The sequence below is a fragment of the Vigna unguiculata genome, chromosome 6 (genome assembly GCF_037176805.1).
Source record: "Vigna unguiculata cultivar grain cowpea cultivar isolate G323 ecotype 2 chromosome 6, ASM3717680v1, whole genome shotgun sequence".
Taxonomy (NCBI): domain Eukaryota; kingdom Viridiplantae; phylum Streptophyta; class Magnoliopsida; order Fabales; family Fabaceae; genus Vigna; species Vigna unguiculata.
Genome location: NC_140797.1, coordinates 8,412,647 through 8,430,334, shown reverse-complemented (window position 1 = coordinate 8,430,334; position 17,688 = coordinate 8,412,647). Strand labels below are relative to the sequence as shown.

The following is a 17,688-nucleotide window of genomic DNA, read 5'->3' as shown; positions in this document are numbered from 1 at the left end:
AGAAAACGTTTTTAATTGAAAATGTTTTTTGTTAAATGGACACTACTTTATTTCACAAAAATTCATTATAATGATTTCATTATAGTAAAATATATCTAGATTATATAATTTTCTATTCTATTAATGATTTGTCTTTTAAGAAATTCAATTCTCTAGTACGATGCAGAGTGAAATGTTATAGCTTAACATTTATGTTGAAATATTATAACTTAACAAGTTGGTTCTCAATTTAGTGATAAATTAGTTATTAAAATAGACAGAATAGTTTTGCCAAACATAAATTATTAGACTTTTTTATTATTCAATAACTAATTCATGTTATCTATTCTTTTAAGTACTAAATTGCTAATTTATCCTTTTAAGAATTAACGAATTGATTTTTAATAATAAAGAAATTAAATTCAACCAACTACATGAATTGAGTGAATAAGTCATTAACTTAATAAAAACTTAATTAAATCAAATAAGTAATGGTAATTACAAGTGGACTTTAAAATGTAGAAGTTACTTTATCTTTTACAGTTCACAGAAGCATCAAGCAACAACTGTACCATTCTGAGAAGGTTTAGTTTTCAGTTTATGCCGACATCACCTTAGCACGAACACTCTCAGCAATTCTCGTAACTTCCCTTTGCTCTCTCTGAATTTCCCATATTTGGGGGTTTAATGTTTTCATCAAGACGTTGTCTTTTTTGTTTTTCATGGATTTTTAGTTTTTTTTTTGTTATGCCTGTCTATTTGTTGTTCTATGTGGGAAAGGCATGTTCTAGGTGGAGGCTGGCCCCAGTTTTGTTTTGAAAATGCTGTGATCACTTTATGTTCTTCAGTGCATTGTTTCTCATCTAAAATGTGAAAAACTCAGATGTGAGAATAAATTGTTGCTATACTAAATCTACATATTTGGTTATAATTGTTGTTTCTGGAACATAATCCACAGGTTACCGATGAATTGATATTCTGATGTAAATGCTAGGGAATAAAGTAGCAATCGTTTATTTTACCTTCCAATTTTCCTTCTTCAGAAACCCTAACCGTGGTTTTCAGCACACTTTCCCAGTCTCAGAATCTGCATTAGGGTGTGTGAAAGAACCATGTCGAGCGCCTTAAGCTGGAGACACCATGTCGTGATTCAATCTCTTTTGTCGCGGGGCCCACTCTGCGAGAAGGACATGAACGCCATGTTTGAACAGCTCACCAAGAGAAACCCAGGTTTCTAAATGTTTTCTCAACCCAAATGCTGCTTTATTCACTTTTGGTAAAGTTTTTGTTTCTTTTTTTTTTTTTACTGTTATAAAATGTTTGTTTACACTTGATTTAGGTTTTGAATTATGATTGGTTGTAGAGTATAATTGCGGCATCATGAGTACTGAGGGTGAAATTTGTCTTGGTTTGATTTTAAATGCTGGTAGCAGACTCTTTTCTTTTAAATTAGAACTTGGAGTTTGTGTTTCATGTGTCCTTGATGGGTATTATTGCGACCTTGACATGGGTGAGGTTGTTTTTATTAGGTACTGAGCGGCAACTGTTCGATGGTTTCATTCTGAAAATCAACAAGGCGCTTAGTTGTGCTAATTTTGAGTTGCGTGCCTGCATAAATCAATATGATGGCCAAGTTTATTATGGTGTGGTCAATACCGTTGCTGACGAACATTCCAAGTTAGGGACGAAGTATAGTGTTCCGCAAATTGCCTTTTACAAGGCCATTGTAAGTTTTGCTCAACTTGATTGTGTTTTTCTGTCTGTGTTCATTTGTGTAATGTGTAGTATTTAGTATTTGCGGTTCTGTGTGTTTCCCTCTTGGGCATTGTGTTTGTGTCATTGGATGCATAGTGTGGTTTCTTTGAAATGGGAACTATTTTTTCGTGCCTGGTATTCGACATCTGAAGCAACTAATCTTGTGTCTTTCTTTGGCTAACAACAGATTGAAGCAATTGTACAGGATGCCTCTGCAAAAGGTGTTATCTTCAGCATCCATGCTCTCAATCTTAGTTTGGATGGCCAGGTTATAAAATTTTTCACCCGGTTGCATATTTCCAATTGTAAGAAAATTAATGTTGTTTCAGCCTGGCTGCTAGCCAAACGTTGTTAAACGATTGTAAGAGGATTGAAAATGGTAAAAGATTGAAACTCAAGGATCATAGTAAACTACTTGTAAGAGTTATGCAAACATGCAAAATTTCCACAATTTTTTTCTGAATCTCCATAGAGATTATGTTAGGACATTAAAAGTGTATGTTAGGAGAAATAAAATAGGGAGTTAGTTAGTTAGGAGGGCAGGTTGTTAGTAGGTGGTTGAAGGGTGTGAGTCTTCTGTTAGGAAGACTATAAATAAGAGAGGGTGCTGTTTGGTTGGGGTTAGCTTTTATTTTTGGAAGAATTGGTGTAAACAGGAATCAATAACTGATCCTATGAGAAGGGATTTGTCTTCCCTGGACGTGTTCAGTTTTCAAAGAGGAATACTACAAGGTTTTTGCTCGTGTTCTGTGTGTTGTTTGTGTGTGTGTGGGGTGTGATCAGGTTTCTAGCATCAAGAAACCTATCAGATTATCTACCCTACGTGTTCTTATGGGTTCTCATCTCAAAGTGATCCTAAAACACATGCATAGGTACGTAAGTAACTTAGAACAACATAGGAATTTTAATTGGGAGCAATCAGTAGAGAAATATTTGTCTAGAAAAACTATTAAACACATGATTATACTATCCCAAAACACTACCTGATAAATACAAACAAAAATACATAATTGTCCCCACAGACATTAAACCTGCAATTTTTATTTTAACTAAGTCTTAATATAAGAGCTATTAAAACTGCAGTAATTATTAAAATTAATTCCTATATTTCCTAGAATAGACTTTTCAAATTTTTGTTCTTTGTGGGTGGCTTGACATCTTATCAGACAATTTGATTATAAATACTCTATTTAGTGCATAAGCTTAGAATTTGCTCAAAATTCACATCAATAAGGACTATGACATTTGAAACATGCATGCTTTGAGGAACTACTTCTTGTTCGGTGTTCTGAAGCCAAATAAAATGGTGCAAGCCTACTCTTATAAGAGAATCTTCTGCTCAACTTCATTAATTTGCTTACATGTCTTTAATAGTTCATATTCACACAATACAAACTCTATTATGGGCTGGAGCTTTCCTCAAGACTTGTGGTCTTGGTTCCATATCGTAGGTTTTCTTTTGAATCATTGAAGGCCATCTGCAGATCTTATGGTTAACATTTTAAATTTCTATCAAAGCCTATTATAGAGATATGTAGTCTCCATGGCATAAGACCAAGTTGATTCTGTTAGAAGTCTTCCATCCTAATAAATTATATATATATATATATATATATAGTATTACTTCAGTGTCAAAGTATGACTGATTCTGTTATAAGTTATACCATCTAACCTAAACATGTCCATATTTCGATGTGCTTGTCATCAGTTCTAACTACACTACCACTTCCCACCAACCCTAGCTCTTGTTTTACCTCCATTTTTAGAAATTTGCAATAAATTCTAAACATGATAATATTTTATTGTGGTTAAACTTTCGAAGTCTATTTTTGTTTCGGGCTTTTGGTTAATGTGCAATGAAAGTAATAGTTATATTACTCCAGTGTATTACTATTTATTTGATTTGCAGTCCACCACCACCACAAAAAAAAAAAATCTGTTTCTATTTATATGCACATTTGGAGAACAAGATACACATTTTGGATTGCAGGGTGATTATTTTTGGGTACCAAATCATGTACTCATGGAGAACAAGATACTCTGCACAAAGATTTGCCCCTTCCATTTGATGGGAATGCTTTAGGATATTTTTTGGGACAGTTGTAACGGAGATCAAAATGCAAATGTTTTTATTCTTCTATCCATTGCAAATTTAAAATAAAATGTACAATTTTCATGGTATATGTTCAGGTTACAATTATGACAGATCCACAATCTCAAGGAAGCCAGTCAGATGTGCCATCTACTTTGAAAACTTTTAGTTTGTCTCAAAAGGAGAAAACCCTGAATGAACTTGTGCAGGACCAGTGGCTTAATTTGACAACAGAGGGTGTTATTAAACTTGGTCTGAAGTCATTTCTTGATCTTCGCAGTTGGTTTCGAAATAATGATGTTCCATCCTGTCATGTTTGCAATGAAGCTGGAATAAAGGTTGTTCTTGTTGCGTTGTTACAGCTCTTTTTTGTTATTCTTTTCCCATCAATAGTTGTGATTACTTTGAATCATTGTCAGGCTTTCCTTACGTTTTTTATTGGGATTTAAATGTTCTGTTTTGTTTATCGTACATAAATTTGTAGTAGATTTTTGAAAAAAGGTTACTTATTGATCTGATTAGAAGATCTTTAACAAATTGGGTGGTTCCTCTTAAATTATATGCACACCGATAATCCTTGTTCATATATTAAAATTTCTCTAAATATTATGAGGAATTCCTACTGTCTACTTACCTGGTTTGTGGAGGCAGTGACAACCGAAAACAATAAAGTCACTAATTTTGTTTCTTTTAGAAGAACAGAAAAGGAAGTTGAAATATGCTGATAGTACCAAATATACTTACAACACATTGCTGCTTTGCTTGAGTCTGATAATTCATTCGGCAATGTCTGACAGGCAGAGGTGTGCCAAAACGAAAATTGTACTGTGCGAATTCATCGGTATTGCCTGAAGCAACTTTTCTTGCAGGGCAAGGTATTGATTGGTATTATTAGTCTTATTTCATTTTTACACTAGAAAGGTGAAAAGCTTTTGATCATCTTGCTATAACTAACTCGTGATTAGGTTGCCAAAGTTTGCCCAAGTTGTGGCACTTCCTGGCCACATACAGTACCGAAGGAGGAGGCCTTGCAGACGGGAGATGACAGTGAACCTAGACAAAGTCAACGGGTGACTAGATCTGATCGAAAGAGGCAAAGTGCTAACGGGGTTGTTGTTGATGATGGATTTGGATGCAGTAATCAGGATGAGCTGAACGAAAACAAAGAAATCCAGAATGGTAATGTATTGGCACGGAAAAGAAGAAGAGGACGCCAAACAGATGATGCAGAAACAGGAGGACCTGGTGCATCACAATCTTCAGCAGCTATTTCAGGTTTCGGAAGAGTGACTCGAAATTCTGCTCGTCTGAAATAAACAATGGTGGTTTATACTGCTTCTTGGTGAAGCACTGTACATTTTGCTGCTGACCGCTGTAATTTATGCTGAACTTTTGAGGATATTTGAATGGACTTTTGTTGTAAATGCTGTTAGCTAGTTTTAGTGACTATTTCTAAATCAGCAATCTTATGTTATTCCTCTGGCGTGAAACGCCAATCCTCTTAGCAAACACAGTGTAAATTCGTCTCTGGTGTCAAAGGGATCAAAATTAGAGCCGTATTGACAGTTGAGGTAGAGGCATGATTATTTTTCTCAACTGATATAGAATTGTTTAGCAGTGTTGTGCTTCTTTAATTGCCGCGTTGTGTTTAGCATGGCATCAATTAGTTAGATATCACATTTCTAATGCCGGTCACTTGGAATTTTTATAGAGATAATCATCAATGTTTATACGGAAAGAACAGTAACATTATGTTGGACTCGATGTTCAAACTAAGATTCATGGTTTAAGTGAATAAAAAAACATGAATCAAATTAGAAGACTTGTTAAAATTAGTTTCAGTTTTTAGTTAAAATTCAATATTAGCAAAATTAATAATTTGTACTTTCAACCTATTGCTTAAAATACATGACTTCGATTTTTTTATGTAAGAACATTAGATGCGGATAACTTTTAAATATTTATACGAACATTCTTTTAAAGTTTTGAAACATTTATTCTCTTTGTAAGCTTCTGATTAATTTTAGTAAAAAAAAAAAAAACATTTAGACAGTGGTATTCAACAGAAATTTGGCAGCAGGGTCTATTGAGTATTATGCTGAAATAACAGTAATAAAAGCCAAACTCAACAAAAATAATGAAAAGGCTCATGATTTAACCTTTGTTCACTTCCACATATTTGCTTTTCCGATAGACGGAAAGGCGAGTGATTAGGTTGTTCATTTAGACAGATGAGCGCGTATTTGAGCGTTGATACGAGGGATGGGTGAGAGAGAAGATCTTTGGTGTGGGGAGTGGACCCGAGGTTAATTAGTGTGTTTTAACTAATTGTGTGTTCACTTTGAGGAGAGTGACCGAGAGAGAGAGAGTGAATGGGTTTGAGTTGATTTAAGAGTGAAATTTGTGTTGTTTTTTTTTAAGGGATTTAGAAGTGATGGTGAATAAATTTAGAAGTAATTTTTGTGAAAATTTGGAAAAGATTTGATTGATGTGATAGATTAAAAAAATGTTTTAGTAGAAATAATAATCAAATTACCATTTAGCCCTTACTTAAATTAGTATTGTAGATTAATTTCTTAATTTTTTTAAACACAACAAATGAAACTAAAAAAATTAATAAAAAAAAAAAAATATATATATATATATATATATAATTTTTCAATTTTTCATAATAATGTGTAATGAACGTTGTTATTGATCTTCAAATGCATTTTTTTTTCATTTATAATTTGCAAGAATATCAACCAATATTGTAGAATTGACTTTGTTTTAGTTGCAATAATGTTATAAATCCAATTAAATGGAACTAAAAAGTTTGACGTCATGTAATATAAATAAAGTTCTTAAAATAAATACAACCAAAGAGTGCTACCATACATGTAATGGAGTAGAACATTCTTAATCCTTTAATTTATGGAGAATTAAGTTCACATTTAAATTAACTTCTGCCATCTGTTTGTTGACATCAAGAGTCAAATTGGATAAATTTTCTTCTATTCCGTGAACGCGTCCTTGCAAATCTTGCACACCATCCCACACTCAATTAAGCATATGAGAATGTAACTGGAAGGGAGGTTCTTCATGATTACCAATAGAATGGTCAGGTTGTATACCGTGCTCGTCATGCAAAGGATTTTGTGGTTGACCTTGCACTTCATCATCATTAACGGCACAATCATGTTGCCATACACCGTCAACATTAACGATATTCAACCTCTTCAAAGAACTCGTGGAAAAATGATGTCTCTTCCCAATAGTTGTTCTTGCATCTGCAGAAACATTCACTCCACAGTATTGCATAATTTGGGTTATCAATATACCATATGGAAGAGGAGTGTCACTGTCCTTGCACTTAAGCATGTGTTGCATTATATGATGTGGCCAATTAATTGATATGTTATTTTTAAGCAACCACAACATGAAAATGTCTGTGCAACAACTTTGCAAAATTAGTTAGGCGTGGTGTCAAAATATGCACTATGACATAATGTAGTAGTCTGTCATTAACATTCATAGAGTCGACTGATCTCACACGTTGACCCTGCATCTCTGGAATCAGCATAAAAGATAATGCCATATCACGATCAAAAGGGAGGTCCTCTGGTATATCCGTAAAGCTCACAGTTCGACCCTCATACTTCAAATGACAAATATTAAACCAGTCATCAGGTTTTAGTTTAATTCTTCTTTTGTTTACCTCACTTAATAGGTATCCATTACTAGAGATCCTTAGGTTTGAATAGAAAACTTTGATCAAATCTAGATAGAAAGGACGATTTAGAGACACAAAGTCGACGAGTCCTTGATAAACAAGATGATGATGGAAATAAAGCCCAGATGTAGTGAATGAATCATAATTCATAATTTTTGGCTCCACAATTTTTCTGATATAAAATTCATGTGCATAGTGTTCCATCTGACGGATGTCGCTAAAGAAACGCCGTTGATCTAAAACATCTCCGACGTATGGCCTTTTTGGTGCTGGTGGGTCAGTGTCTGTTGCAACCTGTTTTTCTTTTCGACTTTTTTTGTCTTGTATGTGATGATGAGGACGCCATTGTTTAATAACTTCAAGTACAAATAATGATAAAGAACATAGTTATAATTAAGTATCAAAACAATAACATAATTCAAATTTGAAGTTCACAGGAAATACAAAAAACATCATTAAACATAGTTCATAGGAAATACAAAGACATGACATGATAGTTATAGTTCGAAGTAGTACATCATACCATAAGTTTCAAAACAAGGTTAGACGGATAACCCATCATGAACACATAAACAAACATAACATCGTAATAAACGATATACAAAATGATAACAAAAAAACATGAACTCCTAATCCAAACTGATATAGTCCTTGTGTCAGACGCAAGTGTCATTTTCTCCCATCATCATGTTCAAGAGCTTACTCCACCTAAGATTGCCAAGCATTCCCATTAAATCTTCGCGGCCATAGGGTGGGTGCACAAGAAATCATAACACTAGTCCATAAACTTAGGATCCTGTATATTCATCCCTTCAAGCATCTCCCATATATCACTTTCGATGTATTCGAATGTAGCATTGCGACGCAACATCCCCACTTGCTGACTGAGAATATCCTTGCACTTTTCAATGGCAATTAATTGTCTCTCCGCGATGTAGCTCATTTTCTCAAATTGCGAGTTCCCTGACCCCATTACATCCATGAAACCATCCAACTTTGTGCTCAACTTGTCAAATTGTGAGTCTTATAAATCTACCATGGGGGCCTTGCGCTTTGATCCACGAGATTTCAAAGTCCCCCCAGATGGCACAAATTTAGTTGGGCCAGGACTATACTCATCCATATGAGATGGTGAGGTTGGAGGGTACGCATCAGAACTATCAACGGTTGGTGCATCAGGGATGTAGGCCATTTCATTGTTCAAGTTAACATCCACGCGAGATTGGTGTCGCATGCGACGTGCTTGCCGTGCTGTTCGAACTCCCCCACCTGTAGCTCTATCAGCTGCCCATAGCTCCTCCATTAAGTCGTAATGCCTAACGCTAATGACCTTCCATTTTGCTACAGTTAGCTTGGCTTGAAATGAGTTTGAAGCAAATTATATCAAATAAATCAAATTTTATACTTTATTCATATATAAAGTGTATAGAAATTAACCTTGATTAGGTCTTCCCAAACCTCGTCTTCAGCCTAAAATCGCCTACTTATTGGACTCCATGAAAATCCACTAAGGGAATTAAACAAGTCATGCACTTCATGCCATTTCTCCTTCAATACCTTTTGTCTATTTTTCACATGATTTTTTGTTACACCAAAAAAACCAGCTTGGTGAAGATTTCCAATGATATTGCTATATGCTTGGGAGGTCCAGCTGTCGTCCACCCTGTTTCCCATTCGCGCTTCTTCTATCATAGCATTCAAAAGCTTTTCGTCCATCTCCTGTCCATTTCATAAATTCTCGCGGCCCGGCACCTGATTATGTCGCAATACTCTTTCCCCTGTTCATGTTTTCACCTAGTTGAACAAAATTCATCACATTATAATAAACTATTAAATCATTTTTTACGAATGATAAACTTTTTCATTAAACATGGCATACTCAAACAATGCAACCAAGTACAGTATCTAAGAGTTTTCATAATCTTGCCACATTTGTTCTACTAAATCATCCCTAAAGTTACAACCAATCTTATAATCATCTTCACGAACTTTAGAGATGTTACTTTCCATTTGCTCTTCCATCAACTCTCGATCCACCTCATCAATTAAGGCTTCATCATTATCCACCCCACGTAGATAGTTGTGTAGGATGCAGCAAGCTAAAACAATGTCTGTCATTGTATCCACAACATAATGAGGTTCACTTCCACTTGCAATGATAGGGAATCTTTTCTTCAACACACCAAATGTTCTTTCAATAACATTTCTCAGTGATGAATGGCGATGGTTAAATAACTCTCGTGGATTTTGTGGGTCTCTTCGTGTGAACTCTTTAAGGTGATATCTCACACCTCTAAACGGTGTCATTATCGCTCTTTCCTACACGAATCATGACATTTGACTTATTAGTGTGTCACCATTGTAGAAATAAATTAAACTTAATGAATACACTAACCTTCAGGTATGATCAACAGATCATCTCTAACTAGAGCATCCTTCAATATTCTTGAATCAGATGTTGTCCCTTCCCAACCAGCTAAAACATAAGTGAATTTCATATCGAAATCACGCGTGGCAAACACATTTTGAGTTAGCCAGTCCTTCCTCCCTCGAAACCTTGCGGCATCAGACCTTGGGACCCTTACGCATACATGAGTTCTATCTATTGCCCCTAAACAATCCTATTTGATATACGAAACAAAGTTATATAAGGATCTTATTGTACATGTTAAAATTGAAAACATAGACTGGAATAATTTGAGTTATACCTTAATGTATGGAAAAAATTGACGATTGTTGGCCAAGTGAGGATGAACCTCATTTCTTGATGGCTGAATTAAAAATTCAGACTCCAAGGTCAAAATTGCATCCAACACATTGTGGAAATGTTTGCTAACAGTTGACCCTGAACGATGGAAAAAGAATGCGACACTTCTATTTTTCACGTTATGGCCAATTATGTGAAAAATTTTAGCCACTTGTTCCTAACCCAGTTGCCCGTAGTCGCTCGCACAGGTTAATGAATGCCTCTGGTCCCATACGAATGATATCACGACATCGATTAGTATGCACCAAGTAAGACATAAGTTGTTGTCTTCGACGATCTTTGTTCGGCCAAACTTCCCTACCAATATTGCTATGATTTGAATATATATATATATATATATTCAATATATTCAACGCATGTGCAACAATGCATAACATTGTTTGTGGCTATTGCTGTGCGAATTTGTAATTGCCGGTGTAAAAGTGTGACTATATTGAAGTCCACACCCACAACATCATCAACTACATCATCACCATCCAAATAAGAAAGTTCTAATTCTTCTTCCATGTATGTCACCTTTAAGAAATGTAAAAACTATTACCTCCACAAAATACATATAATTATGAACTATTATAAACATCCTACTTTAAAAAACCCTAACAATAAATTCCCATTAACAAAATACAAATATTTCCTTCAATAATAACACTTACAATTAACCATGCAATCAATCCATTATGTATCCATAAATAAAACATGAAATCTATCCAAAAAAAAATACAAATAACACATTTCATACCATAAATAACACATTTCATAAGTAACAAAAATACCACACTTGAACATGTTACATACCTCTGTTTTAGCTTTCAAGACTTCAAACAAATTTCCACAAATGTCAAAGACCTACTCCAACCGAATCATATTAGAATCTTCAAATCACACAAAATAAGTTGTTCTCCTAACTACAAGCATACCTCAACCACGTACAAGGGTCGTCACACTCACAGTTGGACCACTTCCACGAACACACAGCACAACTCAGATCCACCGAGTACCAAGCATAACACCACAACACAAAACCACGAACACACCACACCACAACAAACCTACACCAACAAACATATTATGGAAACTTGTAACTCAAAATCAACCCGGACCATGAAATAACTAACCTCCACCACTTAGAAGGAGACGCAAACCCGCCTCAACACAATCCATAATTATTCACCACCTGTAAGTAAATATGAACAATAGGTCAGCCACCACAGTTACAAGATGTCCTAAGCCTTTCAACCCGTGCAAGACCACCTCTTGAATCCATTGCACTGTTGTGTTCGACCACCTTCTGCACACAAAAAAAAAAAATCAAACATTAGGAAACCAAGCAGCCATGGCGGAAGAAAGGAAAATCGGATCTGAAAAGGACTCAAAACACACCATATCCGATCCACCACAGAACGTATTCGATCCACACACTCGTATCCAATCCACCCAAATGGTATTCGATCCAGCCCAATCGTATTCGATCCAGCCTCAGCACGTATCTGATCCAGCCTGAGCACGTATCCGATCCAGCTATCCAGCGTATCCGATCCAGCACAATGGGATCGAATCCTTCACACATGGGATCTCGTTTTCTCCGCAACATGGTTGCAACTTCTCATGGTTGCAGCGACAGTGTGTTTGCATTGCAGGGGAGAGGTGGTAAATGGGGCATAAATTGGATGTGTTCCTCACCATTTCACAACTCAAATCAAACAATAACACACACACACCAGTTAAAAACTCAACTTACACACAAACATTTAAAAAAAAACAGCACACTCACCTGAAATGACAGCACAACGAAACAGATATCTCTACCAAAACCAAAAACCCAGGCAGCCTTCTCCCCTGTTATAACTTATACACTCCACCAATATCAGCTACCAACCTATCTAACTTATTCAATACGTATTTAATGGCTTTTTTTCAGTCAAACAAATTCAAACAGCTTTGTATGGTCATAAGCGTCAGGAATCTAATGCTTTTTTCAGGAATATTACACAATGCATGGCTGCTGAACAGTGCTAAAAAAATACTGACTTACGTACCATCCCACACCATGCATGGCACGTGAGAGAGATGACAAGGGTAAATATGTAATACCCTAACCCAATCCCACCAAATCTTCGCATATAACCCGCGATTACAAATGTGATGGATTCCTGACATACTCGCTCTGCCATTTGCATACATACCCTTAAGCGAACATCACATTCATTCTGATTTCTTTCCTCGCAAAGTTTCTCTCCTTAAAACAAACACAACATAAGAGTTTTGTTTTTTTTTCCTGCAATTTCAATATTTTTTCTGCACCCAAAATATTTTTTAAATTTCAAAAATATTCTTTAATCATTTAACCAGTTCAACAAATTTCATCTCCAAAATTATCTACAAATGTTGATTTTTAATAAATGATTCTTCCAAATATCGATATCAGATGAAGATTTCGTAATTCAGAATATCAAAAATATATAATAAAACGATTATATATATATATATATATATATAGTGGCGGATCTTGACGAAAATTGTTGGGGGAACCAAAATAATACATCAAAAGTTTATATATTTAATTATTGTCACTAATAAAATAAAAATAAATACATAATTTAGTATAATAATAACTAAAAAAGAAATCACACATATCTAAAAAATTGTCAAAAGAAAATTCAATAATAATCAAACCACACTTAAAATCCAGTTATAAAAAACACAAAGTACAATATTTTTTTCTATTTTCATAAAATAAAAAATTAATATACAAGAGGCTGATTAAATAAATGATTAAACTAATATTTTACTATCAAGTGAGATAAGAGATAATTACCTTCTTTTTTATTTCTTCGAGAATGGAAGAAAACTGCTGAGAGATGAGAGCAAAAATAATAGATCTTTTACTCTTCAGAAATAAAAGAAGATAGGTGAAAACAATTTGTGAGAAAATCAAGACATATAATGGAACTACAATTAAAATTTGGTTATAAAAAAACACATAGTATAATATTTTTTTCTTCTATGTTCATAAAATAAAAAATTAATATAAAATAGGATCATTAAATAAATTATTAAACTAGTATTTCACTATCAATTGAGACCAAAGAATTACCTTCTTTTTTTCTCCCTCGATTATGGAAGAGAACAGAGGAGAAATAAGAGCAAAAATGATAGATCTTTTTCTCTTCAAAAACAAAAGAAAACAGCTGAGAATGAGATATGAAAACAATTTGTGAGAAACTCAAGACATATAATGGAATCACAATTAAGATTCGATTACAAAAAAAACACACAGTACATTATGTTTTCTTCTATATTCATGAAATAAACAATTAATATAAAAGAGGATTATTAAATAAATTATTAAACTAATATTTCACTATCAATTTAGACCAAAAAATTATCTTCTTCTTTTCTTCCACGAAAATGGAAGAGGATGGAGGAGAAATAATAGATCTTTTTCTCTTCAAAAACAAGAAAAAACAGATGAGAATGGAATATAAAAACAATTTATGAGAAACTCAAATCATAATAAATAAAAAAATATCTTAATAAATCTTTTTATTCTTTATTTTTTATTATGTTTAATTTTATATTTTATTTATTATGTTTATAAAAAAATAAAATATTTGATTTAATTATAATATATTTTTTAATATCTATAATATAAAATAAATTAAAATATATATAATATAAAATAAATTTAAAACGTTTAGGAGCCATGGCCCCTCTTACCGCGGTCCGCAAATATAAAATAAATAAATATATATATATATATATATATATATATATATATATATATATATATATATATATATATATATATTTATTTATTTATTTATATATATATAGTGAAAGTGAACATCAGAAGTAAACATTCGGGAATAAATATATATATATATATATATATATATATATATATATATATATATATATATATATATATTTATTTATTTATATATATATAGTGAAAGTGAACATCAAAAGTAGACATTCGGGAATAATATATATATATATATATATATATATATATATAATTTTTACTTTTTCCAAATTTAATGTTTAATTAATTTTAATTTTATTTATTCTTTAATACATTGTATAATAAACTGAAAAAATAATTAAAGTCAAAAAAATTAAACTTTAAATAAAATAAAAATATCTAAAACAGAATATTAAGGTTTAATTATTCTTCTAATTCAATTTACTTCTTCATTTTATTTATTTTTTGAAATATATATATATATATATATATATATGTATATATATTATTTTTTAATTTATATTATTTCTTAACTTTATTTATTTTTAAAGTATGTTTATAATTAATATATATATATATATATATATATATATATATATATATATTATCTTTTATTTTTTTAATTTTTTTTCGAATTTTATTTAAAGTTTAATGTTTTTGAATTTTAATTATTTTTTTATGTTTTTTTGACTCCTTTTAAAAAATTTAATTTAAATTTGTTTTAATATAATGTGTTAAAAAATATATAAAATTAAAAGAAAAACTAAACTTTAACTTTAAAAAAATTTAAATGAAAAGAATATATATATATATATATATATATATATATACTGACATCCGGAAGTCTGACATCTTCATTGGATGTTGAAATCCGGAAGTATCCTTTTTCAAAAGTTAACATCCTGAAGCAACTTAGAAGTGAGATTTGGGTTAGTCTAATTTAATGGTCAAAGGATATTATTGGTCATGCCTAGATTGTACTGATAAACATGTAACTACAAAGAAGATGTTAATATCTGGACTCAGAAACTATAAACCTCTTCTGATAAGAAAATCATATAACAACAAAGTAATAAACAAATTTAAAGTGCTCCTTCACGGGGAAAATGTTCTTACAACTCAAGTTTCAGATGCTCTAAGATAAAATATCAAAAATCAATTATGGGAAAAAAGTTTGAATAACGTGAGACACCAAAAGGGTATAATCTATTCATAGTCCAAAGAGAATAAAATCCTGCATAAATTTTGATCAAATATAAAAGTATAGATAAATACTAATTAAACATAAAATCTCTTAAAATAGTGAAAGATTATTAAAATAATAGGAAAACTAAATTCTAAGATAATATAATGTTCCCATAAATGTTATAGTCTTTCAATATGCTTAATCCATTTTACATCAGGAGAAGACTTTCAATAAGAGATTAGCCTTCATTTTTTTAAGATAACAAAATACTTCCCAGAATATATGAAGTTATCAACAAAGTTTAAGATTTGAAAGTAGAATTCAACTTCTTGGAGTGATGTTGCAAAGATTCATGGATATCATGATTGTGGAAGGTGGAGGTAATAGTGGAAGGTGGAGGTAATACTTAGGGTTAATTATGTTTTTAGTCGTTGAACTTTGACTCAAAATTGGAATTCGTCCCTGGTCGAAACTTTGATAAATTTTGGTCCCTAAACTTTAAAAATGAATGAATATAGTCCTTTTAACCCAATTTTGTTAACTTCGTTTTTAGGTTTCGAACGCATTTCTCAGTAAATATTGAGCCGAGAATGTGTCAAACGGTGTAAACAACTCCAATATTAACACGAAACACATTTCACATGTTGAAAAAAATCAACGTAATTGGGTTAAAAGGACTACATTCATTCATTTTTAAGGTTTAGGGATCAAAATTTATCAAAGTTTTGACCAGGGACGAATTTCAATTTTTGTTGAAAGTTCAAGGACTAAAAACATACTTAACCCTAATACTTATTACATAACTTAAGAAATTAGAAGGAAACTTTCTTAAGTCATTGTTATCTTCAACTTGTATCCTACTTAAGCAAGTACTAAAAATAGCTAGGAAAATGCTACTTACCCAGAAAATTTGATAGTAGGGTAATTCTTTCAGATCATCTACTCATATATCAAAATCTCCAATAGTTGAGCTTTAACTGGTGAATGCCATGCTTTGCTGTTTCACAAACATGATAATTTCAATCATTCCCTGCATAATTAAATTTATCATAATAACTTTGTCAAAAAAATCATAACAAATTATTGTTAATGATTATTTATCTAGTTACAGAGTGAATAAAAGTTGTTGACTTCACTCTTGTCTAAAAATATGGAACTTCTTTTGTAACCACCTAGCAATGTCCTTGTCACTACTGATCAAACACAAAGAAGATACTACATGGTTGCACATGCATATCTAACAACACAAATTCCAAAAGTCATTCATGTGCATTTCCAATCACGACAAAAATCAAAGAAAGTTAGATGCTAAAAACCTTGACTCTTCTTTTAGCAATCTTTGAACATTAGTTAGTTCTTCCATTTCATTGATCAATCTATGTTCTTCATCACCTTCTACTCATTTTCTGTCTGTTTTTTAGTGGTGGGATCATGCTTCTGAGTTGGTAAAAGAGCTTTTCTAATGTCAATCTGACAAATAACATCAAACCCCTCACATAACGTGAAACAATAGTATTGGATCTTTTTTATAAATTCAATCAAATATCATAATGAAATTCAAATCATGTACTTGCTTTAGAATATACTTGAAATCTTGCTTCCCAAATACCTAAAATCATTGTAGAGAGATTTGACCTTCAAAACAACTGCATTAAAAGCATTAAACTTAACAATATTGATTTCGTTTAATTCTCCAATGATTACCAAAAATGCATCATCACATCTCAGATAATTTAAATAAAAATATGTCTTCAGTTGTTAGCTCTTGATCCTTAATTGGTAAATCAACTATATCAATGAAGGTTATAGAAGTTATTGGGAAGACAATCTATATTGGATCTAGTTATGGAGGAAGCTGAAGTGCAACCTGAAGAAATCTAGAATTTGAGAAGCTAGCTTCTCGAATGCAATCTAAAGAGCATTACCAACATATAAAATCAAGATCCTTAGGCAACATTTTGAAGGCTTAATGTACCACCCAACAAAAACTTGGAGGAGATAAAATTAACAGCCCAAAGATTCATTGGTTGTACTTGAGGCTGATGCATAACATCTCCTTGACAGCACACGTGAACTTCTTTTTGAGAACACGGTTGATTGAAAATTAAAAAGTTTTTTCCCTTTTGAAGCAATCCAAAAAAAAATCATTATAACATAAAGTACACACGGTGAAATCTCTCCAGTCAAACTCGATAATGAAAATATCTCTAGTCAAAATCCATGCTTATATATGAACAAGGCAATCCATTCAATAGAAAACCTAGTGGAAAGAAGCATAAACCATAGCACATGCTAAATCATAAAACTTTGAAGTTCAACCGCCTTTCCACCAATTAACATAATTGTGTGTTGAGGGTGACCTTTGCTACAATTTAAAATCTATGATCAGGCTTTTCCAATTAAGATCACCAGATTTAAATTAACTCAATAAAAAATCAATTATCCTAACCTT

At 32.4% G+C, this 17,688-nt stretch overlaps 1 protein-coding gene and 2 pseudogenes across 7 annotated transcripts; 1 reads left to right on the top strand and 2 right to left on the bottom strand.

The window, feature by feature from the left end:
• Positions 1–483: 483 nt before the first annotated feature.
• On the top strand, positions 484–5,460 carry LOC146885478 (uncharacterized). 7 transcript variants are annotated; one of them, XM_085674193.1, is made up of 8 exons: positions 484–620; positions 1,023–1,209; positions 1,343–1,405; positions 1,509–1,705; positions 1,922–2,002; positions 3,925–4,164; positions 4,624–4,701; positions 4,792–5,460. In XM_085674193.1, exons 2-8 carry the CDS (start codon positions 1,092–1,094, stop codon positions 5,140–5,142), a joined length of 1,128 nt encoding a protein of 375 aa, XP_085530319.1. In that variant the 5' UTR covers positions 484–620; positions 1,023–1,091; the 3' UTR covers positions 5,143–5,460. The 7 variants fall into 7 exon arrangements, with proteins under 7 accessions (XP_085530319.1, XP_085530324.1, XP_085530322.1 ...); XM_085674196.1 differs by having other exon boundaries at positions 505–620; positions 1,045–1,209; XM_085674197.1 differs by having other exon boundaries at positions 523–620; positions 1,058–1,209.
• A 1,405-nt stretch (positions 5,461–6,865) lies between these two features.
• LOC146885477 (uncharacterized) lies at positions 6,866–7,742 on the bottom strand (annotated as a pseudogene).
• A 1,701-nt stretch (positions 7,743–9,443) lies between these two features.
• On the bottom strand, positions 9,444–12,476 carry LOC146885476 (uncharacterized; annotated as a pseudogene).
• Between the last annotated feature and the right edge of the window lie 5,212 nt (positions 12,477–17,688).

What these genes read in the sequence shown, in the direction of transcription:
- LOC146885478 (XM_085674193.1), top strand. Translation starts at nt 1,092, where the DNA reads ATGTCGAGCGCCTTAAGCTGGAGACACCATGTCGTGATTCAATCTCTT. An exon ending in TTGCCTTTTACAAGGCCATT is followed by an intron (nt 1,706 to 1,921) that starts GTAAGTTTTGCT and finishes GGCTAACAACAG; the next exon opens with ATTGAAGCAATTGTACAGGA. An exon ending in AACTTTTCTTGCAGGGCAAG is followed by an intron (nt 4,702 to 4,791) that starts GTATTGATTGGT and finishes ACTCGTGATTAG; the next exon opens with GTTGCCAAAGTTTGCCCAAG.